General features: G+C 47.0%; 1 protein-coding gene across 6 annotated transcripts in view; it reads left to right on the plus strand.

Annotated features, from left to right (window-relative positions):
- The first annotated feature begins 3882 nt into the window (after window positions 1-3882).
- Window positions 3883-27498, plus strand: part of CPEB2 (cytoplasmic polyadenylation element binding protein 2) — an 83987-nt gene continuing 60371 nt past the window's right edge. For 2 of the 6 annotated variants that reach the window (XM_044296727.1, XM_044296747.1), the window contains exons 1-2: window positions 3884-5183; window positions 19772-20059. In XM_044296727.1, coding sequence (XP_044152662.1) covers window positions 4125-5183; window positions 19772-20059 — 1347 coding nt within the window. In that variant the 5' untranslated portion in view covers window positions 3884-4124. Of the gene's footprint in view, window positions 5184-19771; window positions 20060-27498 lie in introns of all 6 variants that reach the window. The other 4 variants (XM_044296737.1, XM_044296758.1, XM_044296705.1 and 1 more) reach the window with 3 other exon arrangements.

Consider the following 27498-nt stretch of genomic DNA (forward strand, 5'->3'; position numbering starts at 1 on the left):
GGGATGAAGCTGTGATATCTTACACTGCCGCCACTAAGTACACGGTGTACAGACCCATGTACACAATGAAGAGGCCTCAGAGGCGGCACGAGCTGCGATCCCTGATCGGCGGTGGTGCCGAGAGTTGGATTCTCACTGATCTGATACTGATGTCCTCTTCTGATAGAACATCAATATCCTGATCCCAGAAAACCCCTTTAAAAGAGCACTGAAGGTAAAATGGACGCCCTGTTATACGTACAGCAGGGTCGAAGGGGGTGGGGCACGACACAAGGATTGTCTCTGTGGCTGGTCTTGTCATGCTCCGCCCCCTCAGTCCCTGCACTACCTAGAACGCAGTGTAGAGGCTTTACCTGGAGGGTTACGGCACCCAGCGGGTTACAGGGAAGGCAAAGCAAACGTTCCGACCGCTGATTTCATAATGGTTGTTTAATGAGCTAACAATGAGCTGGAATCCTAAAAATCAAGACAAAAAGGGGCAAGGTCGCTACGCCCGACATGGCGGTGACGAGATATCTCAAGGCAAGGCCTCTCCGTTGTGTTTGATCTGTATTTAACCCTTTGTTACTCTACCTCTCCAGTAAAGAATATCCGCCCTGAGACACAGGGCGAGATTTATCAAAACTGGGGTAAAGGAAAACCGGTTTAGTTGCCCATAGCAACCAGATTCCACCTTTCAGAGTGCCTTTGGAAAATGGTTGCTATGGTTTTCCTTTAACCTCCCCCAATATTATAAATATGCGGCAGCGGGCGCTGGTTTGTGGCTGTAAACCGTTTCCTGATACGGTTTTCGTGTGATCATGGCGGTCATACGACATTACATCACTTCGTAAAGTGATAACGATGACTAACATTGCGCAATGTTTTCAGCATGTGACTCCTGCCGATGACATCACACAATACAGGCCACTGTCCCAGTAATATGCATCTAGCAGTAGTCTATATACTGCAATCTACACTCCCATATCTGCACAGCCCGAGCAGAGAGCTCCAGCCCCTGCTCCTCGCAGCTTCTCTCCGGCAGTGAAGGGGTTACGCGCGAGCTCCCGGCCTGCGTTTTCCCACGGCTGGCTATCGGCCCCGCCCACACTCTGCATTGTGACGTCACGGAGCTGGAGTCGAGGCAGCCCACAGCCTGACAGGACGGGCTCCGGGACGCATGCGCAGCCCGGTCTGTGCTGCAGGGACCACGTCACTTGGTCAAGCTCTACTACTGCAGTGAAATAAAGGCTGGGAGCCGGGCTCTGCAGTGTGTGACATCAGCTCTGTGCACATTCATATGAAGGCTATGGAGCCTCCAGACCACCAAAAACACGCGCAAGCAGTGGCGTACACACAACCGATGGGGCCCCGGTGCAAAACCGATGTACTTTTACTCAGAACTGCAGGTGTCAGCATCAGGTACCAGCAATGCATTTCCCACGTAAAACCAGCTACATTATGTAGCAGAGCTGGTTTTGTCATGCATTTCTTTTGCCTTCATATGGTAAAATACTCCATTGGCCCATCAATGGCTTTATAACTAAGGCTACTTTCACACCTGCGTTTAGGTGCGGATCTGTCTTGTATCTGCACAGACGGATCCGCACCTATAATGCAAACGCTTGTGTCCGTTCAGAACGGATCCGTTTGCATTATTCTTAAAAAAAAGTCTAAGTCAAAACAGATCCGTCCTGACTTACATTGAAAGTCAATAGGGGACGGATCAGTTTTCAATTGCGCCATATTGTGTCAGTGAAAATGGATCCGTCCCCATTGACTTACATTTATTTTACAAATCTTAAAAATCTTATCTAGTAACAATCCGGACGGTCGGCACCGGTTTCTTTGCGCGCTCCCTTCTCCCTGCTGCGTCTCGGCATCGTTGTGCGCCTGTGCAGCCTAGGGAAACGTCATGTCCCGCACGAGGATGAGACTGACGGGGGAGGAGACTCAAGGGAGGGTAGGCCTGGCTCTACAGCGAAACACTGGGCGGTGGGCCCCAGGCCGCCCGCCCGGGTTATTATACTGGCAGGCGCAGCGCCAGCACACACAGTACTACTGCAGGGCGGGGCGAGGGGTCCACAGGCGGCCGGGCCCCCTGGAGTGCCGGGCCCGGTCGCAACTGCGACCCCTATATGTACGCCACTGCGCGCAAGGTCCACATTAGGCTGTTGTGCACACGGATTACCGCCCTCATCCGTAATTTTGAGTACAAACATGGATGTGACCTGAGGTGCAGTGCAGACCATGATAGCTTATGGTGCACCATGTATTGGGCGTTCCTGTTGGAAGGTTTGGGGGTAGCACCGCTACACAAACCAAGCTAATGCTTAGGGCCCCAGGGGGCCCCTTGCTGGCCACAAGGCAATGAAAGGGGTGCATATACCGCCTGTTCAGCTACTGTAAAGGGGGGCACTGCTAAGCTAAAAATAGGGCACAGTGGGCCAACAGAGGTGGGGTGATGGGGATCCCCAGAACTCCATACATGACCCACTGTTTACATGAGCTGTTCTTCTAGATATGCGGGATGAATTGGATCCATAATTGAAGGACCTACAGGATCCATACACGAAGGACCTACAGGATCCATAAACAAAGGATCTACAGGATCTATACACAAAGGACCTACAGGATCCATAAACAAAGGATCTACAGGATCCATAAACAAAGGACCTACAGGAACCATACACGAAGGACCTACAGGATCCATAAACAAAGGACCTACAGGAACCATACACGAAGGACCTTCAGGATCCTTTTACTACAGGACCTACAGGATCCATAAACAAAGGACCTCCAGGATCCATAAACAAAGGATCTACAAACAAAGGACCTGCAGGTATGATAACCAGAGGCCTTGTCCCTTCTGGACATTTATAAATGACTGCTAGGTGCCACCTCTGGGACCCCCTCCTCTCTCTAGGTCGGGAATGGAGAGACGGCTCCCCATGGACAGCTCCACAGAACATCTGAATACAGCCGAGCGTGCTTGTAGGTGGGACCCGCATCTATTGGACAGATAGGACAACCCCTTTAAGTGTCAGACTGCTGAATAGCATTTTTAGCACCTTGACAGAATAGGGGATTGGTCATCAGCATCTGATCGGTGGGGTCCGACACCCAGGACCCCCGCCGATCAGCTGCTTTAGAATGCAGCGGTGCTTGCAGTATCACCAAGGCCTTCTTGCTGCTTTCCCTAGGCCCAAGGGACATCATAGTCATTGGTCACATGGACAAGGAGCAGCTCAGCCCCATAGACGTGAATGGTCCACCTATCAGAATTAGGGCTCATGCACACGACGGTATACGAGACATACGGGCCATATGTCCTGGAGCGGCATACATCGCGTGCACGGCATCATAGGTTCCTGTGACACTGTGCGCCCGCGGGGCTATTGTCCTACACTCACATTATCATATGTACAGCGCTATGGATATAATATGATATTATTCTGCTGGCCTGGTATATGACATGCTGGCCTGTGGCTCAGTGGTTAGCACTGGTGCCTTGCAGCACTGGGGTCCTGGGTTCGAACCTGACCAAGGACACTTTTGCATGGAGTCTGTATGTTCTCCGGTTCCCCCCCACACTCGAGGATACACTGACAGGACCTTAGATTGTGAGCCCCATTGGGGACAGCCTGATGCTAATGTCTGTGGAATATAGAAGTGCCTGTAATATTCATCTTCTCTCCCTATAGACTAGGACACACTGGCCCATATCTGCTATAGCCCGTCACACACGTGTACTACCCCATATCGCGCACACACAAGTGCCCTGCCCCCTCCTGTTGTCAGGGCTGCAGGTGTCACCCTCACGCAGGCCCCGCCCCCTGTGTCAGCAGCAGCACGTCGCCGTCACGCTGACGTCTCTTCCTGCCTTTATAAGGCGGCGCTGCAGTCAGGGAGCCGGCATAAGGAGGAGTGGAGGGGGGTAGTAAAGAACACACAGGGCAACATCACCAGGGAGCCCCCCCAAACCGAGGACAGTAACGTAAGCCCCGACCCTCCTCAGCCGGCGCCTCTCATGTCTTCTTCTGTAACACTGTAACGAGAAGCCAGCTGTGCAGTAGTAACGTTGTACATAGAGACCATATATCCGAGCTCCTCTGTTCTTAGCTGCTCTGCCCATAGAGGTGTCAATGGGGGATTACGGGTTCGGGTTACTGCAGACGGCCGGCAGCGGAGCTGGCAGCAGCGGGGGCACCGGCTTATTCGGTGGGGGAGCCTTCAGGAGCAGCCAGCAGTTCCCCTCGTCGGGGGGCAGCGCCCTCTTCTTGCCCAGCTACCCGCAGGTGATGCAGGATGAGCTGCTGTTAGGGGTGAGCTGTGCCCACAGTAAGAACGGCGGAGGGCATCACCAGGTGTCGCCGCCCGCCCTGCTGCTGCAGCACGGTGCCCAGGACAAGCAGCTGGGGCACAAGAGGAAGGACTACAACCCCCAGGAGAGCTCGGCTGCGTTCAGGGAGGAGCTGAAGAAGCCTGGGGAGGTTAATCATCGCCAGGGATCTCCCAAAGCGGAGGATCTGGGTGTGGAGGGTCCTGACAAGCTGCTGCCAGCCTCCCCTTCATCGTCCTCCTCTTCCTGCTCCAGCTCCTGTTCTGCAGAGGAGGTGGTCGCCGCTGCTGGAGACCCCCATGTGTCAGGGTCTCCTCCATCTCTGGGTGGTCACCAGCTGCCAGCCAAGAACAAGCTCCAGATGGACGGACAGAGTGGGCACCTACTGAGCGGGAGCACCAACCTGCTGGGCAGCCCCTTCCCCGGCTCTCCTGACTTACCCAGCACTCAGAGCCCCGGAGGATCCAGTTCTTCTCCCTCACTGCCCGGCTTTGGCACCCCCTGGTCCGTGCAGACCTCATCCCCTCCACCGCCCCCACCATCCCAGCTCCCCCAGCAGCAGCCAGCTGCGCCCCACCCTACCGGGCACAACCTGAACGCCCTGCAGAGCCCGGAGCCCGACGGCTACTACCCTGGCATCCCCTCCTCCATCAACCCGGCTTTCTTCCACAGCTTCTCCCCTGTGTCTGCCAACCCTTGCCCTGGCATGAACGTGCCTGGATTCAGCAGCCCCTTCTCGGCTCAGATCAACCTGACCCAGCAGCAGCAGAGCAGGAGGTCCCCTGTCAGCCCCCAGCTCAACCCTCAGCACCACCAGGCTGCAGCCTTCCTACAGCAGAGGAACAACTACAACCACCATCAGGTAATGTCCTCTCTACTGTCACCGCTGCTGCTTGCGTTAACCCTGTAGTGGCCGCGCTGCATGCATTGTCTCCGTATTTCTAAGCCATACGCGTTAAAATTTATTCTGGTGATAGGCAGCGTCAGAATGAGTACGATCGCCCTTGTTTCGGGGAACAGTCACTCTCAACAGACACTAATCCGTCTTATTGGTCTCGGATGTGCGTAAAATCCAAGCTTTTATTGGTAAGTGATTGCGGGACGATGTGGATATCCCAGCGTGTCATACGTGTGTGTATATGGCGGTCATGGCAGGATAAGATATGGGACTGCGGTCTAATGCGGTTTATAGCGTCACCTCAAATGTCAATTGTGCCTCTTCTAACACTGGGTGCCAATGGGCTTCATTGTGCTATAGTGGCATCTGTAGCGCCTGGGCCGCATGTCAGTCACCAAATGATAGATACCCCCTTGAGTGTGTACCCCCCATTGTTACATAGCCCCCTTGCATCCCTTTCAGAGGCCTAGTGACGCGGGTCCCCCGTGTCACCTTGCTGTGCTCACCGTCATTGTGATGGGTCCTTATCTGCAGCGTGACATATGGGTGCCTCATCGGATTAGGTGGCATCTTCCTATTTCCAGATACACACCGACCGATGTAGCAGAGCTGAGTTTAACATTCGGGATATCACCATCTCTTTTTTTTTTTTTTTTTTTTTTTTTACATAGGACTGCAGGTGCGTAGGGATGCAAGAACAATGACAAACTGGGCTCTGCTACATGGGTGTCTATGTTTGACCCCTGTGTGTGAGCAGAATAGGCTGTCGTGGCCAGGGTGATGTATGGCTGAGCTGCGCTAGGCCCTAATTACGATGCGGTAGACTGCGATAGATGACTGGTATCACTGGCGGATATAGCCCTGCCCTCCGCGTACAGAGTCCTACGGTGTGGGCTCCTCATGTCACATGAAGCTGTCATTATCATGCACTTTTCCTCCCACCCCGGGCACTGCTGCTTTGTGGCCTTTCCAGCTGCCATTTTGTGTGTGCTCAGTGTATACGTTACTATTTTGTATATGGAAATGCTCCCTGGGGTAAATAGGATGCGTGCTCGGCTCATACAGGATGTGGCTTGTAACCGCCCTGCGTGATAAATACGGCGTATTGTCTGCCTATTCCGTGATCTGTCCGGTACAGTGACCTTGGAGATGGCATAGGGTATTATAATGTAGGGTCTTGTTCTCTTCAGACATGGACGCCGCGCTTTAAGAATGGCCGTCTCTGCATTTGCGGCGCGTCCAGTGAGCTTATAGAACGCTCTACGTAAAGCTGGGTTTGTCATTTTGGCACAATGGGTTTTCCAGTTCAGTGAGAGATGGTGCAGGAGAGAGCGGAATGACGGCTCTGCTACATCTGTCACATCGCTGCTAATTAGCGCAAGGAGCCTCTGTGACATTCCTGGGTCAAGCCTATGACTATTGTTCACACCCAGCAATGGTCTGACACATCTCACTCGTGACTTGTGTATTTCCGTGCAGCCTTTTCTCTGCTAGGCCACGCTGGAGGACACGTCTGGCCATTAGAGAAGACAGACTGACTGATAGATGGATAACAGAGAGGGATAAGACTGATAGAAATATATGAAATATACAGATTGATAGATTATGGTGGATATATATGAGACAGGCAGTAGATGGTCACAAATAATTAGATTAGACAGAAACCTGGATGCAGAATTTGATAGATACAATATTAGGCTACATTGGATCCGCGAAAAAATGTCATCCGTCTTTTCTTCTTTTTTTTTTGGGCAGATCGCATAACACATACGGTCGTGTGCATGTAGCCTTAGATTGTCGATAGATACAGTATTATACAGATACAATACTATAGATTAGATCGATAGCTGAGATATATAATGACATGGATATTAGATAGAGATAGATAATAGATGGATACATACAATATTAGGCTACACGCACACGACACGACCGTATGTGTTTTGCAGAGCGCAAATAAAAATGGATGACATCCGTATGCCATCCCTTTTTTTTTTTTGCAGATCCATTGTAAGGGTCCATTCACACGTCCGTAATTTTGTTCCACAATTTCCGGAACGGAATTGTGGACCTATTCATTCCTATGGGGCAGCACGATGTGCTGCCCGGATCCGCACTTCCGGGTCCGCAATTCCGATCCCCAAAAATATAGAACATGTCCTATTCTTGTCCGCAATTTCGGAAAAGATTAGGCATTTTCTATTTAGTGCCGGTGATGTGCGGTCCTAAAAATGCGGAACGCACATCGCCGATTTCCGTGTTTTGCGGATCCGTGGACGGACGTGTGAATGGACCCTTACAATGCCTAAAACGGACAAGAATAGGCCATGTTCTATTTTTTTTGCAGGGCTACGGAACGGACATACTGATGTGGACGGCACACGCGGTGTGCTATCCGCATTTTTTGCGGACCCATTGAAATGAATGGGTCTGCATCCTATCCGCAAAAAAAAAATGGAACGGACACAGAAACAAACATTGTTCGCTTGCATGTAGCCTCAGGCTACTTTCACATCTGCGGCATGGATTCCTCCGGCACTGCCAGATGCGACCGGAATGCCGGAGATCTGGCTGTAGTCCGGCAAACATGCAGAGAATTGGCCGGACAGAAACCGCTGCGGTTTGCGTCTGGCTGATTCCTGGCATTGTCTGCCAGATCTGGCAGCCGGATTGCAGTGCTGGAGATTTGAAAGTAGCTTGAGATAGATGTGGTATTATACCAATAGTAGATGGATATTAGAGTGATAGGATATTACATAGATACGATATTAGATAGCTAGATAGATGGGTACATGCGATATAATATACCGTAGATATTAGATGAGATATTACATAGATTTAAGATGGAATATTACAAAGAGGTATTAGATAGATGACATTTAAATGAGACCGACATTAGATATGACAGATAAATGATAGATACTAGATAGATATTAGACAGATAATAGATAATACATAAAAGGAATATTATATATATTACGGTAGATCGATAGATTACTTATGTGACACACTAGATATGACATAGATATTACGGTAGATAATGATATTAGATACATGCGGTATTAGATACAGATAATATTGGATAGATACATGGATAGATATGATACTAGATGGATATATTAGTTAGATACAGTGATAAATAGTAGATTTTCTTTTATTTTAATAGTCTACACTCCACGGCCTGTAGATGGGATTGGTCCTCATAATTATCCTTTTCCAGGTATTTTCTGCGCCCCTCGTGTGCCCCCCTCACATCAGCACTAGAAGTGCCGTCCTTTTGTCTCTCATTCATTTATTAATAGACGTGTACAGCTTGAACACGCTTTGATACGCGAGGGGATTTTGCAGGACATCACAGAGCGGGGGATGTAGTCCTCTCCGTCAGCACAGGGATTAAATGGCATTCAGGATCTGAAACTGAACAAGGGAGGGCAAAGCCTTTAATACCCCAATTGTTTTCCCTTTTTTTCCCCATGTTTTGCTGAGGTATATCTTACAGGGTAAAAACCCCACGTCACGATCTGCTGATGTACACACTGGTAATTACTGCCCTGGAAATATCCGCTCGTTGACTGGGGCTTGTGTCTGCAATGGGGGAGGTAGTGGCGACCTTCTACATTGATATAGAGACGGTATATAGATGTGAGGTAGTGGCGGCCTTCTACATTGATATAGAGACGGTATATAGATATGAGGTAGCGGCGGCCTTCTACATAGATATAGCGACGGTATATAGACGTGAGGTAATGGCGGCCTTCTACATAGATATATAGACGTGAGGTAGTGGTGGCATTCTACATTGATATAGAGATGGTATATAGATGTGAGGTAGTGGCGGCCTTCTACATTGATATAGAGACTATATATAGATGTGAGGTAGTGGCGGACTTCTACATTGATATAAAGACGGTATATAGATGTGAGGTAGTGGCGGCCTTCTACATTGATATAGAGATGGTATATAGATGTGAGGTAGTGGCGGCCTTCTACATTGATATAGAGATGGTATATAGATGTGAGGTAGTGGCGGCCTTCTACATTGATATAGAGACTATATAGATGTGAGGTAGTGGCGGACTTCTACATTGATATAAAGACGGTATATAGATGTGAGATAGTGGCGGCCTTCTACATTGATATAGAGATGGTATATAGATGTGAGGTAGCGGCGGCCTTCTACATAGATATACAGATGGAATATAGAAGTGAGGTAGTGGTGGCATTCTACATAGATATAGAGACGGTATATAGATGTGAGGTAGTGGCGGCCTTTTACATTGATATAGAGACGGTATATAGATGTGAGGTAGTGGCGGCCTTCTACATAGATATAGCGACTGTATATAGATGTGAGGTAGTGGCGGCCTTTTACATTGATATAGAGACGGTATATAGATGTGAGGTAGTGGTGGACTTCTACATAGATATAGCGACTGTATATAGATGTGAGGTAGTGGCGGCCTTCTACATATATATAGAGACGGTATATAGACATGAGGTAGTGATGGCCTTCTACATTGATCTACAGATGGTATATAGACGTGAGGTGGTGGCGGCCTTCTACAGTACATTGATATAGAGACGGTATATAGACATGAGGTAGTGACGGCCTTCTACATTGAACTACAGATGGTATATAGACGTGAGGTGGTGGCGGCCTTCTACAGTACATTGATATAAAGACGGTATATAGATGTGAGGTAGTGGCGACCTTCTACATTGATATATTGGAGGAGGCACAACCTTCCTTCCTTGACATGCAGATGTAGCAGAGCTGAGTTCAGTGTGATTTTTACATATCACTCATTGAGCTCGGCCTACATAACAAGAATATCCAGAGGGCAGAGTGGCCATGATAACAAAATCATGACTTCAAAAAACGTAGGGGCAGATTTATCAAAACTAGTGTGAAGGAAAACTGACTTAGTTGCCCATAGCAACCAATCAGATTCCACCTTTAATTTTTCAGAGCTCCTTTGCAAAACAAAAGGTGGATTCTGATTGGTTGCCAGTTTTGATGAATCTCCCCTGTAGTGTCTATACAATGTATAGCCGCATGATGGAGGTGAAGTAAGGGGTTCGTTTATGTTTATAGGATTAGTTTATGGTTTTTACAGGAGCCATGACGGATCCATGTTGTGTGACTTTCCAAGGCTCTGTCATTTTTTCTTATGCAACATGCTACACTATAGAGTCCTTTAATGAACAGACGTCTGTATATATACATGATGCAGCCATAGTATATAGTTTCCTATGGCAGCACATGGCTTCTCCACATGTTACAGACCAGTACATACACTGGGGGGGCAGGTTTGTCAATCTATCTGGGAGAAAAGCGTTGTTGCCTATAGCAACCAATCACAGTGCAGCCTTCATTTCTTCATGTGCTCTTGAGAAATGAAAGCTGCCCTGTGATTGGTTGCAATTGGAAACAAAGACAATATGAATGCCATGTTGCCCTATACGAGACTTTAGCTGCGGTTTGAGTAGGCGCTCATTGCTCTGTGTCACCTACCAGTGATCACAACCCAAATTACAGTCTGTGATTATCGCCTCCTACGGTACATGCTAACGTCCTACATCCAACATCACACAGATGTGCTTGCTGACTAGAAAGCAAGGAAGGAGTTAATCTACTTAGCCTTCGCTTATCAGTGACCGGGAATAGAAGCAGATGAGGGTTCAGGTCATCTCCATTACGTTGCAGTTTGTCAGGTCAGGTGACCAGCCTGCAGCGTAGCGCCCCCCACAGGTTTGTAGCGTAGGGTGCTGGTCGGCGGTGGGTGTAAAAATAAGGGAGCTGGCAGTAGACCCCTGTACATGCCGCAGTCATGTTTCCTTCCTCCATTACTTGACTCAACCTTGCATGGATTGATGGCGGTGCAGGATTAACCCTTTGCGTCTGCTTCTGGTTTGGCCATTATATGGCAACTGTGCAAGATTAGTGACACACAAAGTGATGAGAAGACAACACCGCACACGATAAACCTCTAGTCTTCTTTGCGCAGTCTTATATTTTACGATGTACGAGCTAAGAGCTGGACTACCAGAGGCCGGATTTAAAGGAGTTGTCCAGGATTAGAAAAACGTGGCTGCCTTCTTACAAAAACAGCCCCCACCCCTGTCCAAGGGTTGTGTCTGGAATTACAGCTTGGCTCCATTCAAGTCAACGTGGCTGCAATACAGCACACACCCTGTGGACAGGGGTGGTGCTGTTCTTGGAGGAAAGCAGCCATGTTTTTTTTTTTCCTAATCCTGGACAACCCCTTTAAGGCTACATGCACACAGCAGTGTCATCTATACAGATTTCTCTGTGTTTCTGCACCAGAATCCCCATGTGTAACTTGCAGATTTGCCCCAGAGCTCACCTGCAATTCCGCTCGGCAGCGTCGATTTCCATGTGTACAAAATGCGCAGCGTGTACATGACATTTAGAAAAACTCATTAACTTTGTCGGTACTGTATCACGCCTCCGATTTTCCGCCAGAAAATCCACGTAGGTAATATGCACCGTACGCATATACCTATATGCGCACAGTTCATATTACCTACTTGGATTTTCTGGCGGAAAATCGGAGGCGTGATACAGTACCGGCAAAGTTAATGAGTTTTTCTAAATGTCATGTACACGCTGCGCATTTTGTACACATGGAAATCGACGCTGCCGAGCGGAATTGCAGGTGAGCTCTGGGGCAAATCTGCAAGTTACATCAGCACAAATTGAATGCATTTCTGTAAGTTCCTCTAGAAGAGATGTGATCTGAGTGTACAGGAGGACATAGGCCCTGTACTGTATATTCCAGCATATATACATAACATTGTGGGAGGATCCCGACAGAACCGTCCCCTATCCGCTGCTGACCACTTCTAGTCGAGCAGATCTTGGCATTGTGCCGTTTACCATGCCTTCTGCTGTTCTCTGTTATCAGCCATTTCCAGCTGGAGAGGCTGGCCGTGTGCTCTGCCCTTTAAGCCATGGTTACTATCTTCCACTGACACAGTTTAGTCATGAGGTATGAAACGCGTCAACCTCAGGGATTCCTAATGAATGGATGAATATTACTGCAGATTATTTCGAGGTCGGTGTTCCCGTGCCCCTTCCAATGTTCTCCACGGCTATTAATGGACGCTGTTTATAGACCTGATGACTGTAGGTTTTTAATATATCCTGGCTGGATCTTTACAGGCAGCAAAAATGATCCCGGTGCGACTGGGCGGCTGTGAAAAAAAAGCGATGATCCCTTAATCCTTTGCATTAATTTTAGTTACTGTGGTGAACCAGTCGCCCTCCCCCCAGGTCAGACATAGAGCGGCGCTCACTTGGGCTCGCTTTCAAAAATTTGGTAGGCAGAGCCCGAGAGGGTCAGCTTTCTGTAAACTAAAGCTTTGTTTTTTGGCAGTGTACATGCGATGCATAATAGCCGGTTATCAATGGGGGGAGGATGAGCAATTCAGAGGCCTTTTTTATTTATTTATTTATTTTGCCGTTTTTGGGAACAGTACAAGATGTTCTGAGTGTTTTTAAGAGGAAAATATAAAATATGGGGGAGATTTATCAAACTGGTGTAAAGCAGAACTGGCTTAGTTGTCCATAGCAACCAATCAGATTCCACCTTTCATGTTCCAAAGGAGCTGTGAAAAGTGAAAGGTGGAATCTGATTGGTTGCTATGGGCAACTAAGCCAGTTCTAATTACACCAGTTTGATAATTCTCCTGCACTGTCTTTATTTTTAAGAATAAATTAGATGCTTTCATGCCAATCTGTAGCACAGGAATATTCTCCAAATTTATCATCCTTTTAAATATGAAACCATCCGGTCCCACATCTCTTACCCCTGCAATTACTGGGGGTGAGAAAAAGATTGGCTATATAATGTGACGACACATGGCCGCCATTACCTGATTGCCTGCCCTGACTTAAAGGGGTTGTTCAAGTGCTTAGTATTGATGACCTATCCTCAGTATCTTATTGGTGGCAGTTCGACGCCTGGCACCCTCACGATCAACTGTTTGAAGAGGCCACAGCCAGACATGTTCATTAGTCACATGGCCCATCTGCAGCTCGCTCCCATTCACGTTAATAGAGCTACGGCTACTTTCACACTGGCGTTTCTGGGTCCGCTTGTGAGATCCGTTTCAGGGCTCTCACAAGCGGCCCAAACCGGATCAGTTCAGCCCCAATGCATTCTGAATGGATAAGGATCCGTTCAGAATGCATCAATTTGGCTGCGCTTGGTGCCCGTTACGTTTTTTAGACGTTGCAGCGTTTTGGTGTCCGCCTGGCGATGCAGAGCCAAACGGATCCGTCCTGATTTAGAATGTAAGTCTATGGGGACGGATCTGTTTTCACTGACACAATATGGCGCAATTGAAAACTGATCCGTCTCCCATAGACTTTCAATGTAAGTCAAGTTTTGACTTAGACTTTTTTTTTTTTTATGAATAATGCAAACAGTCTGCAGATACAAGACGGATCCGCACCGCACGCCAGTGTGAAAGTAGCCTAAGCTGCAATACCATGCATAGCCCCCCACCGATGAGATACTGATGACCTTTCCTGAGGATAGATAGTCAGTATTAAACACTTGGACAACCCCTTTAATATTTAGCTTGTGTTGTGTTTATGCTTTAACATAGCAACCAATCTTAACAGGCAATGCTGTAGTATAAAGCATGATGGAGAGGCAACTAGCTTCATGAAGCTCTAATGAGACTGCACAAAACTCCTCAGCCAATACACCTGAAATCGCCTTCACGTCGCATTCTTTGGGGGCAAAGGACTGTCCTGACAGGTTGACGTCATGGTACATGGTACTCCATCAGGAGAACTATACAGGGTTAAAAAGGAGATGCATATGTCAGCCATTGACTTTAATAGTAAAATTAAAAAAGCACAAATGTTAGCATATATAGTATTAGTATAGTGTGTATGTATGTGTGTGTATATATATATATATATATATATATATATATATATATATTGTGTTTTTTGTTTTTGTTTTGTTTTTTACAATGAAAGTCAATAGCTGACATGCGTCTCCTTTTTAACCCTGTATAGTTCTCCTGATGAAGTATTTCTGAACCTGCTCCCCTATTATCCATAGACTATCATGTACATACAGAGCTCCTTATGCAGTGTACCAGTAAGCTATGGACTGTAATCCTGTACGACCGTCACTCAGCCGACATGTGCAGCCTCAGTAAGGTCACTAGTTTACTGTGACATGACACCTTCCATGAAACTTGGCTCTAGAAATAAAATGGCTGTCTGCAGTGTGTAGGTGAGGAGTACTATATAAAGCTAGAACGCCTCTAATATAGTACAGGGCACTCACTATGCTCGGCTACCGACGGCCGCAGAAACCAGCATCATCCTAAAAAGCAAAGCCTTAGAAATAGACGTTCTTCATGTTTGTGGGTTACAGACCAGTCTTTGTGGAGGAGGCCTGATGTTAGGAGAAGGTCGGCTGGGCCTAGCACTTGTGAGGGTTATGCTTGTTTAATGATAGTTACCTTTTCCTGTATATTGACTAGTTCCTCCAGATGTTATATACTGATTACCCCGCTCCTAATATGAGCAAGCGTGGTCTTATTCACATTCTGCAGATTTGACGAGGTCTGTTCAGAATCAACATGGAAGATTCATTTACTTTAGGACACCTTATCAAAACTGTGTCCTGGTTATTCAGTATTGCCAAGGGACCTCATGCCTCCTCACAGACCGACCCCTTTTTATGAAGCAGGAGTCCTTTTTCGAGGGCTGAAAGGGGGTTACTGGACTATTGACCCTCTGACCCGATGGCGCAGTAGTCAGAGAGTTCGCTAGGCTTTTTCTCATCAGGGCTAAGATTTGGTTTGCTTCCTCAGCACAGGCAGAGTAGCTTGTTGGAACCCAGTCTTGCACCCAATGGTCAGGGTCTTATCGCCCATCAGACACTCCCTTCCTACTCCCCTGGTACCAGGGGGTAGTACAGTAGGGTTCTGTTCTTCCCATTTGCATTAGACGAAGGAAAGTTTAGGTTGTCACAAGTTTCACATGTTGTAAGTCTCTTTTGAGCATATTGAATTTTCCAAAGCTCTTGCATGGCGGTATTATCAGCCTGACCACAATGTGCCATGTCTGACCGGAGGCCCCACATGTACATGACTGTATTACAGCTACCTATATCCTCCGGACTTCTTTGGGATTCTGCTGTTCCTCAAAGCGTCTTTGATCTGTTATGGAGGTACAGAGAGGTATTTCTGTCAGATTACACATGAATCCATCACATTATCTCAGGTGCAATTTTCACCAGTCCTGACCATGAAGAGCTTCGCACTGTGTCCCTGTTTAAGTTTGCCTTCATGGTGGTACCCTGACCTCCCACAGCCAGATGGCCAGGGCTATTGCTGAGGTAAACCTGGCGGAGATGCTTCCTAAATCAGAGATACCTAGTATGAGATATAGAGCTAAATGGACTCCATTTTCCTCTGTACAAGCTTCACACACACGCCATTTCCATATTTGAGGCCATGGACTCTCTATGCTGCCCAGCCTCTGCCATTTCTTGTACTCAAACCTTCAGTTCTGTATCCGTAGCTTCCATAGGGCATCTCGTGTATGGCCAGCCTTAGGGTCCTTTTTCACCGGCAGATATACTACGGTACTTGTATCTTGCCTTCATTGACAATTTAGCAAGTTCACAGTTCTACAGTATTTTCACATTGCAATAACAGCTCGTGGGATCATTCATCCCCATACAATCTGCATTACTGTTAGCAGCACATCCTGGTTGATTGGCAGACGAGAAAGAGGGTTCATATGAGCGATTATTCTGGAGATCATCCCCCTACCTCCATGTAAAAGGGCCCTTCACTCTTATGTGATCTCGTTCTGGTAAGAGGCATGATGGGATTTCTAGATTGCCATGGTTGGTGATTTTTTTTCTTTGCCCCATGTCAGCTATTGTTTGTGAGGAAATGGACGACGCGGTTGCTCTTTGTCCTTTATAACGACAACATTTTCCTGTAGCAGACAGCTGACTTCAGCATGGGGACGGAGTCATAAGGACGTCACGTGCCCTGCACACTGTCTCTTTTCTTAAAATATGTCCATGCCGGGGAACTGAGAATCCTGGGCACTTTTACTTTCAGCAGCTCTGCCAGAAGAGCCCATTCTTATCCTTTTTACCAGTATACAAAAGGTGTGTACAGTGTATATTCACACTGCACCAGTCCATGGAAGGCAGTGGTCTCCAACTTGTGACGAGGAAGGCAGTAGTCTCCAACTTGTGACGAGGAAGGCAGTAGTCTCCAACTTGTGACGTGGAAGGCAGTGGTCTCCAACTTGTGACGAGGAAGGCAGTAGTCTCCAACTTGTGATGTGGAAGGCAGTGGTCTCCAACCTGTGACAGACCAACGACTCCCATTCAAGAGAGTCCGCTGATAAGAGACCACTGACGTAAGGTGAACTGTGCAACCGGTACTACGCTTGCGTTTCCAGTACATCTATGGCGTAGGACTTGCTGTTCTGTGTATTGAGACCAGTGACTGTTAGGTGGGCATGCCAGGAGGTAATCCAGGTGGCCACCAGCATTGATTGATCAGATTACAAAATTGGTTGGCAGAAAGGACTGCGTGCCAATGCTGGGGTTGGCACGTTGCCATTTTGCTGTGTGAGTCCTTTCATGCCCTGTCCTTTTATGCATTTTGTTATGCCCACCTCCTAAGCCGGACAGCATTGATAAGGGTGGGTATCACAGGTGTCCACTGGACTTCTATTTGCTTCATGTGACCTCTTATCGGCATGGATTCGGTTAACTTCAGAATCTCCTACAATTACATCTCCTCCGTCATCCCTTAATTCTCCAGTACAATGTGACACCCGCAATAACACCCTCCTCAATTACTCATTCATCTGCAGACTTCTGTCTCCTTGCCAAGTGTTGAGTCTTCTGCGTGTTAATATCCTCTATTTATGGAGCCCCGATACACCCATCACATGCCTGGCACCACCATGCCGTGTCTCTGTATACATCTGCCATCTAAATGTATGTTCAGATGCTCCTTTAGAGAATTATTGGGGGGTCCTCTAAAGGATTATCATTTATAACTCAAAGTATATTAGACTAGAGTGGCTTCAAAAAGTGTCCATTGATTTTAATCTCTCTCTGATACCAAGTGCCCCAACAACTGTCCATCCGATTGTCTGGGGACCCTTCTCACAAAAATGAATTGTCCAAAATGGACATCCCCTTTAAGTGACAACATCGTTACAGGACTGTAAATAACGTGTGATAGTTGGAAGGCTTTGTAACAGTTCTTCACGTTTGTCCCTTGGTTGTATAGATTGGGGAGGATTTCATGGTATGAACCTCTGAGGAATTCCACATTATGGAGTTCTAGGTCCGTCCCACTGTGCAAACCATATACCTCATGGTGTCCTTTTTTCTGCTGTATGTGTCCATATAGAATAGGGCTTTCTGCTGCACTATTGCATACAAAAAAACAAACGTCTGATGGAGGCTAAAAGAGCGCACTTTTGGCCTCTCTTCCGTTGGGTGGATGAGGGCCTATGAATACGCATACACTGGGAGCTTTCCTGGTGCATGCGCCACTGAAAAACACGTTGTGAAAGCAAATAGAGTGATTTATCACCCCCCCCCCCAGCTTTGTGGGATAAAAAAGGTTGAAAACTTCGCGTTTGTGACTTTTTAAACACCACTTGTGACAATTTGTGTTGCAAGTGCTGCTTCTCTGTCGCCCTCATCACTTTCCCGAAAAAAGGGCTAGCTGGAATTTTTATTTACCTTTGTGCCAGTTTTCTTCAGTTAAAGAGGACTGCAATCTATGTCAGCTAGGGGTCAGCGTAGATTTCAGCTTGGACGCACAGACTTAGGGCCCATTCACACGACCGTACTGCTTTGCGGAACCATTCTTCCACAAAAAAAAAAACTGAACAAAGAGTTGTTAATATGTTCCGTTTTTTTGCGGATCCAGGACATTGAAGTTTATTTTTTGCAGAGCTGCGGTACGGAATAACGGATGCGGACAGCACACGGTGTACTGTCCGCATCTTTTGAGGGCCCATAAAAAATCCAAAATTGCGGAATGGGTACGTAGGGGCAGCCTCCGCCAGCAAATCGGCTCCACAGGTGTAAAATGCTGGTCAGCGATAAATTCCCCCTATAGTGTCTTGACAGCGTAATTTTTTTGGAAGATTCTGCACCAAAAAGTTGCTGGCGGCCACACTGCTGTTCATGAGGTGGTGGTTCATAGGTGCGACCATGCCAGGACGTGCACTTTTATTGCGCTGTTGTGGCACGGCCTCCCATTGAAAACGGTGGGAGTTCGATTCCACGTGGGTGCTGGTGGGTTTTTGGCATATTCCATTGTCAAAAGACAAATGGCCCCTACAGATTCTGTATTGGGGCAGAGGCGTCAAGTTACGCCTTTGGGTCCTGCTGCCTATAGTGGCCGATGAGGTTCCAACTTGTGACAGTCCCTCATAACTAGACATGGTCTTGGGAGACAACTCCCTGATGGAGCTCAGATTGCAGCCATATTGGTTGTCAAATATTGACGGAACAGACCTATATTGTATGACTACCTTAGTGGAGGAACAGGTGGGCAGGCCATGTTTGATGGTAGCACAGGCATGACTTGATACTTAGGTGTGGCCTGCCTGTAAACAGAGTTGGTTTATCGAGCTCTGTAGCACTCGACGCCTAGGATTCCTGCCGTTCTGGACTTGTGTGTCCCCCACCCAGTCACCTGAAACAAAACCTTTCATTGACAGCCCCATTACCATTAATGAGTGCCTGGAATAGCTGTGTCCTCTCATTATGACTCTACCTTGTTGGTTTGGCCGGTTCCGTCACATTGTTGCAGTTGTTCACGTGTTGCTTTTTGTTGTCTTGTGTTGGAGTCTTGGTTGCTGGAAAACACTTTCTTGTTGGTGTTTCCCTGTAGAAACACAGAAGACATTCTTCACATTGTGTTAGGGTGACGTACGCAAGCACGCTGCTTTCTGGCATGACGACGGTTAATATACTGAGCCAGCGAGCAGCTAGACGTGGCCCCCCCATCTGCCCCCGCCGTTGCACTCCATAAAAGTGAAGGGAAAACATAAGGAGGAGATTTATCAAAACTAGTGTAAAGTAGAACTGGCTTAGTTAGTTGCCAATAGCAACCAATCAGATTCCACCTTTCATTTTCCAAAGGAGCTCTGATAAATGAAAGGTGGAATCTGATTGGTTGCTATGTGATTACTTAGTAAGGCTCCTTCATGGGAGAATATGGACATCCTGCAGAGCTTTATGGATGAGGAGTTGGACGCATGTTCTAGGCTTTCACCTCTGTTTATGCAGTACATTCCCGGAGAACACTTGTAAATTCCCTTTTTGCAGACCTTTGATGTAACCAGCATAACCAGACTGTAAACCCAAAGATAACATGACAGTAGATTAGATAAAATCTGATGCAAACGTCTTCATTAAGATATTTCTAGATCTGTATCACACAGAACTTTCTACGGCTACGTGCTCATAACTATGTCTTGGTTTCTCTTGCAGCCGATGGTCAAGCAGTCTCCATGGAGCAGCCACCAAGGCAGCGGCTGGAGTACGGGCAGCATGTCCTGGGGAGGGATGCATGGCAGAGACCGCCGTACTGCTAATATGGGAATGCCTGGCACCATGAACCAAATCTCCCCTTTAAAGAAGCCCTTTTCTGGGAACGTCATCGCCCCACCCAAATTCACACGATCTGCACCATCGCTCACACCTAAGTCTTGGATTGATGACAATGTGTTCAGGACGGACAACAACAGCAACTCTCTCTTACCCTTACAGGTAAGAATGGTATGTACCTGCACTTTACCCTTAATGCATGCGTCCATATCCTATACATGCACTTTACACTTCAACAGTCAGATGACACCCGGGCAGTGCATACTGTCCCCATCCTCTGAGATTCCACAAGTTCTTATGTTTTCTTTGTTTCCACCCTAACATCCTAAAATCCTATAAAACCTCATATTGCAAGGCTCATCTATCAGTATATACTAGTACAGTGTATGACGCCATATTTACATACTCTCGGTTCACTAGAAGTAATGATAATGGGGGACCACAGTGACAAATAGCATAACAGCCGTGTTATGTCATCATATCCGATGTGCACCAAACATCTAAAATGGGCCAAACCAATGATATTTCCCCTAGACTATTGACCTGTTAGCTCCTACCCTAACCTTCTTTGTGGACCTTGGAGAGGACCAAATTACCATATGTTGTTTTTTTGGAAATCTTTTGGCGACACCTGCTGAAGACTGCTGTTTACTTGGTATGTGGGACCATATTGGTTAAGGTGATTTTCCAACCACAGTAAGTGATGGCATATTGAAGGATAGGCTATCATTTACGTATTGATGTGGCTGCATCTGCTTGGACCTCCACTGATCCTTAAAGGGGTTGTCTAAGTTCGATTTATTGATGGCCTGGCCACCGTGCCAGCGCTGCCTCCTCTTCATTGTTTACCTGCTAGCCGTTGCATCTGCAGTGGTGAGCAGATGTAATTACACACAACCTGTCCCATTCATTTCAATGGGACGGCTCGTAACTATACACTTGTATAGGAGCGATTCGTACAATTGAAATGAGCGCGCCTTCTCTTCAAACAGCTGATCGGCGGGGGTGGCGATCTGATATTGATGACCTATCCTGAGGATAGGTAATCAATAAATATAACTTGGACAACCCCTTTAACCCTTTTCATTTTTGTGTTTTCATTTATCTACCCTATACAGGTCCTTCTAAAAAAATTAGCATATTGTGATAATGTTCATTATTTTCTGTAATGTACTGATAAACATTAGACTTTCATATATTTTAGATTCATTACACACAACTGAAGTAGTTCAAGCCTTTTATTGTTTTAATATTGATGATTTTGGCATACAGCTAATGAAAACCCAAATTTCCTATCTAAAAAAATTAGCATATCATGAAAAGGTTCTCTAAACGAGCTATTAACCTAATCATCTGAATCAACTAATTAACTCTAAACACCTGCAAAAGATTCCTGAGGCTTTTAAATTACTCAAAACCGCAATCATGGGTAAGACTGCCGACCTGACTGCTGTCCAGAAGGCCATCATTGACACCCTCAAGCAAGAGGGTAAGACACAGAAAGAAATTTCTGAACGAATAGGCTGTTCCCAGAGTGCTGTATCAAGGCACCTCAGTGGGAAGTCTGTGGGAAGGAAAAAGTGTGGCAGAAAACGCTGCACAACGAGAAGAGGTGACCGGACCCTGAGGAAGATTGTGGAGAAGGACCGATTCCAGACCTTGGGGGACCTGCGGAAGCAGTGGACTGAGTCTGGAGTAGAAACATCCAGAGCCACCGTGTACAGGCGTGTGCAGGAAATGGGCTACAGGTGCCGCATTCCCCAGGTCAAGCCACTTTTGAACCAGAAACAGCGGCAGAAGCGCCTGACCTGGGCTACAGAGAAGCAGCACTGGACTGTTGCTCAGTGGTCCAAAGTACTTTTTTCGGTTGAAAGCAAATTTTGCATGTCATTCGGAAATCAAGGTGCCAGAGTCTGGAGGAAGACTGGGGAGAGGGAAATGCCAAAATGCCTGAAGTCCAGTGTCAAGTACCCACAGTCAGTGATGGTCTGGGGTGCCATGTCAGCTGCTGGTGTTGGTCCGCTGTGTTTTATCAAGGGCAGGGTCAATGCAGCTAGCTATCAGGAGATTTTGGAGCACTTCATGCTTCCATCTGCTGAAAAGCTTTATGGAGATGAAGATTTCATTTTTCAGCACGACCTGGCACCTGCTCACAGTGCCAAAACCACTGGTAAATGGTTTACTGACCATGGTATTACTGTGCTCAATTGGCCTGCCAACTCTCCTGACCTCTGAACCCCATAGAGAATCGGTGGGATATTGGGAAGAGAAAGTTGAGACGCAAGACCCAACACTCTGGATGAGCTTAAAGGAAACCTGTCACCAGGATTTTGTGTATAAGGCTGAGGACATGGGCTGCTAGATGGCCACTAGCACATCCGCAATACCCATTACCCATAGCTCTGTGTGCTTTTATTGTGTAAAAAAAAAGATTTGATACATATGCAAATTAACCTGAGATGAGTCCTGTCCCTGACTCATCTCACATACAGGACTCATCTCAGGTTAATTTGCATATGTATCAAATCAGTTTTTTGACACAATAAAAGCACACAGAGCTATGGGGACTGGGTATTGCAGATGTGTTAGCGGCCATCTAGCAGCCCATGTCCTCAGCCTTATACACAAAATCCTGGTGACAGGTTCCCTTTAAGGCCGCTATTGAAGCATCCTGGGCCTCCATAACACCTCAGCAGTGCCACAGGCTGATTGCCTCCATGCCACGCCGCATTGAAGCAGTCATTTCTGCAAAAGGATTCCCGACCAAGTATTGAGTGCATAACTGAACATAATTATTTGAAGGTTGACTTTTTTTGTATTAAAAACACTTTTCTTTTATTGGTCGGATGAAATATGCTAATTTTTTTAGATAGGAAATTTGGGTTTTCATGAGCTGTATGCCAAAATCATCAATATTAAAACAATAAAAGGCTTGAACTACTTCAGTTGGTGTGTAATGAATCTAAAATATATGAAAGTCTAATGTTTATCAGTACATTACAGAAAATAATGAACTTTATCACAATATGCAAATTTTTTGAGAAGGACCTGTATTCCTTGAGCCATAATTTTTTGCAGGCCAAGTTGTCCTTTTTTTTTTACATCACCATATTCTGACCCTCATAACTTTTTAATGGTTATATCTATTGAGCTGTGTGGGGGCTCATTTTTTGAGCTTTAATGCCCTGGGTCAGCATATTAAAATCTATTACTGGCATCCTCACAGGCCAGTAAGAAGCACGGCATCTAAAGGCTTTTATTACAGCGATCGGCATTATTGCCGGTTGTGGTAATTAGCTGTGGGTTTCAAAGAGCAGAGACCCGCCCGCCAAAACACCCGCTGCACGTGCAGGCGGGCGCCATGTTTGCCCATCGTCCCCCCGCCGTACATGTAGCGAAGAGGTTAAAGGGGACGTCTCACCACCTCGGTCTGCAGGTTGCATGTAGTAGAGCAGGAGATGCTGAGCAGCTCGATATATGGATTGTGGGAGAATATTCAGTAAATCCTTTTATTCATACTTTTATATCAGAGTTTTCTGTATTCCAGTTATAGAAAGTTATCCCCTATCCACAGGATAAGGGGATAACTGTCAGATCGGTGGGGTCTTACCGAAGGGACCTCCACCAGTTACTCTGTAGAGTTCCTATCCACAGGATAAGGGGATAACTGTCAGATCGGTGGGGGTCTTACCGAAGGGACCTCCACCAGTTACTCTGTAGAGTTCCCTGAAAAGCACGCCACCGCTCCATTCAGACAAGCACTGTTCTCTACTATCTCCAACTTCTCATTTGATGCGACTTTTTAGGGGGTTGAAGTGTACCTCTCATTTCTGATAGTACATGGGGTGAAACCCAATACCTACTATTAGCTGCTGAATCATGTCTGTCTGCACTCCCTGCCTCTTCTCTCGATAGATTTCTATAGGATGGTGTAATCTGATCCTTCGCTGACCAGGCAGCTGGTGGATAACTAGAACAAGGCTTTTCTGTCCGATTAGATATATTACACATTTTCTTGCGTTTGCTTGTACTTTTCAAGTGTGAAAGTATAGTGACCATTTAAAATAATGATTGGGCTACCATCACGTTATCTGAAAATACACAACAAAGGTGCCCTTCACATATGTCCAGAGATCCGGTTTAGTTCCCCTCTGGTGTGAATCAGAAAAAGCTGGAGGGGAACTTAAGCGAAAACTGATCCCATAGTCTTCTATGTGGTCGTTCTCCTACATCCAGCGTATCGGTTGTGATGCCGGATGTCAAATAACGGCAAACAGAAAAAATGATTAAATAAATAATGCTGCATACTCACTTCCTGTCCAGCGCTATCAGTGTATAGACATAGCTGTGCACTGACATGCAGCACACGTATATCAGTTGTGTCCGTCTCCCGACCTAAAGTAACTGGCCAGGCACAACTGATATACTGTATGTAAAGCGGGCCAAATGCACAGCCTTTTTTTGTTCCATATTATATCGAATTTTATTCCATATTGTTTTTTTTGTTAGTTTTTGTAATCTTGCTGTGTGATACGGATGTACGGCCACATTCACTTTTCCACTAGTTATTTCCATTGTTCTGCAGTGTTAGAGATGAAGTGCTGGATTAGGCATGTAGCTGAAAGCAACGGAGCCTAACTGATCCTGTGACTATAATGGGGTCCATTCAGTTTCCGTTTGGGTGTCCACTTTAAGGACTCATGCCCACGAACGTAAGGGCTCCGTGCCGTGCTGCAGACTGCATACAGCGGTCCTGCAATACACGGGTCACTAGCCATGTGCATTTCGCTTCACGGATGCGAACCCATTCACTTGAATGGGTCCGCAAATCCGGAGATGCGGTGCAGAAGCACGGATCAGAACCGTGCCTCCGCACCGCACAAAAGTATGCACGCACTACTTTTTTGCGGTGCGGACCGTCGGATGCAGATCGCAGAACCTATTAAGGTTGTTGCGATTATTGAAATATCGATACCCAATCGATACTATATGATACTTTATCAATATGATACTGGGATTTTACATTAATCGATACTAGGCTGCCCTACTGCACAGCCTAGCATCAGAGAACATGGAGTACGCTGCTGTCAGCGCGCTCATGTTCCCTCAGCAGCACAGGGGAAAAGGCAGCCCCCCCTGACTTGTGCATCAGAGCAGTTCATGCTCCAAAGCTCTTCTTTGCCCTGCGCCAAATCGCGCAGTGCAAAGGCTCTTTTGTTTACAATAACACATTGCCGGGCGGAGGCTTCCGTCCGGAAGTGTTTGGTGGCATCACCGGCTCTGATGGGCAGGCTTTAGCGCTGCCCTAGCCGTTTTACTGGCTAGAGCAGCGCTAAAGCCCGCCCATCAGTGACGGTGATGTCACCGGGCTCCCTGAGCAGCTGGAAGAAGAGGCTTCAGCTCGCCTGCAAGAGACCCTGCAAACAGTCACTTCCGGCTAAGAATTTCCTATATGAAAACGGGGCTTCAGAAATATGTGGCAAAGGTAGGGCATGCAGGTATGTAATATGTATGTCACTCTAGTACTATTACACCAATGTCCCCAATCCCGGACAACCCCTTTAATACAGGAGGCAGGTGCCGGCAGCAGAATCACATACCCGACACCCTGCCTCTGACAGGGAGCTGCGATCAGCGGCAGTGGTAGTTAACCCCTCAGGTGCAGCAGCTGAGGGGTTAACTGCCGCTTATCTGCTGCCGACACCCGCCTCCTGTATTAAAGGTTAATTATCATTGGGGGGGCAGTGCGCCCCCCCCCCCCAACCCCAGTATTAAAATCATTGGTGGCAGTGGCCACAGGGTCCCCTCCCCTCCTCCTCATTGGTGGCAGTGGCAGCTTCTGAGCGGAGACCCAGCAGTGTAATCCTGTGGCTCTGATCAGTTACCATGGCAGCCAGGACGCTACTGAAGCCCTGGCTGCCATGGTAAGCTCCCTGCTGCCGTGTGTACTATACACAGGGCAGCAGGGAGAGTGTGAGGTCCTATTCACCCTAAGGGTCCATTCACATGTCCGTAGTGTATTGCGGATCCGCAATGCACCCGGCTGGCACCCCATAGAACTGCCTATTCTTCTCCGCAATTCCTGCTCTCCTGCCCACCTGCTGATGACTGACAGGCTTCTACCTGGTTTTCTCCCTTTCTCTCTAGGAGAGAACTGCCAATCATCAGCAGGAGATTATAATAACCAGGACTCTTCTCAGGTAGATTTGACTCTTTACAAGGCCTGGGCTGCAATGATTATGATGCTGGTTCTCGGCAACCACTCAGCTCCTGAGTGACACACCGCTGAGATCAGCTTTTCTGTCACTAATTTATGCTGCCCTCAGTGAGGTCAGGAGAAAGTTGATGACAGGTTCCCTTTAAATAAAAAGTAAAAAAAAAAAAAAAGTTTTAAATAAAACACCAAAATATTAAGTATTAATCACCCCCTTTCCCAATTTTACATATAAGATATATAAACAATAAATAAATAAACATATCACATATCGCCACGTCCGAAAAGTCCAAACTATTAAAATATAAAAAAATCTCCTATGCGATGAATGCCAGAATGCGGAATATACGTGGCTTTTTTTGTTTTATTTTTTTTTGCATGGTATCGACTATCGCAATACTTTTTTATGGTATAAAATTTTTTGTATCGCAACAACCCTAGACCCCATTCAAGTGAATGGGTCCGCGATCCGCATGTGGCTTCCCCACGGTCGGTGCCCATGCACTGCAGGCCGCAATTTGTGGGCCGCAGCACGGGCATGGAGCCCTTACGTTCGTGCATGAGCCCAGGGAGTATTTTTTTCTGTCTGTTTTTTGAGAGCAATCTGTGATTGAGGCCTTGTAATGATTCTCATTGTCGTGCTGAGGAGGCAACTGTAACATGATCTCATTCACTTCCATGGGGTTATGTGGCAAATGTAACATGATGTCTTTCACTTATATGGGGCTGTGTGTCAATTCACTGCATAGCAAGAGCACGTTTGTGGAGGAGAGAAGCCAAAGGCACCCGAATCCCTTCGTTCTCTGGATCGCCAGTGGTCCCCCAGGTAAGGCTACTTTCACACTAGCGCTCCGATCATATTAATGCAGACGGAGGCTCCGTTCAGTACGGATCCGTCTGCATTAATAACTTAGAAAAATTTCTAAGTGCGCAAGATGCCTGAGCGGATCCGTTCAGACCTTCAATGTAAAGTCAATGGGGGACGGATCCGCTTGAAGATTGAGCCATATGGTGTCATCTTCAAGCGGATCCGTTCCCATTGACTTACATTGTAAGTCTGAACGGATCCGCTCGCCTCCGCACGGCCAGGCGGACAGCTGAACGCTGCAAGCAGCGTTCAGCTGTCCGCCTGGCCGTGCGGAGGCGAGCGGAGCGGAGGCTGAACGCCGCCAGACTGGTGCAGTCTGAGCGGATCCGCTCCATTCAGACTGCATCAGGGCTGGATGGAGGTGTTCGGGTCCGCTCGTGAGCTCCTTCAAACGGAGCTCACAAGCAGACCGACAAACGCTAGTGTGAAAGTAGCCTAAGACCCACACTAATAGCCCACCAATATGCCATAACATTCAGGAATAAGAATACCCCTTTAATAGTTGTGGCTCCAGCATATCCTATACAC

This window comes from Bufo gargarizans, chromosome 1, assembly GCF_014858855.1.
Source record: "Bufo gargarizans isolate SCDJY-AF-19 chromosome 1, ASM1485885v1, whole genome shotgun sequence".
Taxonomy (NCBI): domain Eukaryota; kingdom Metazoa; phylum Chordata; class Amphibia; order Anura; family Bufonidae; genus Bufo; species Bufo gargarizans.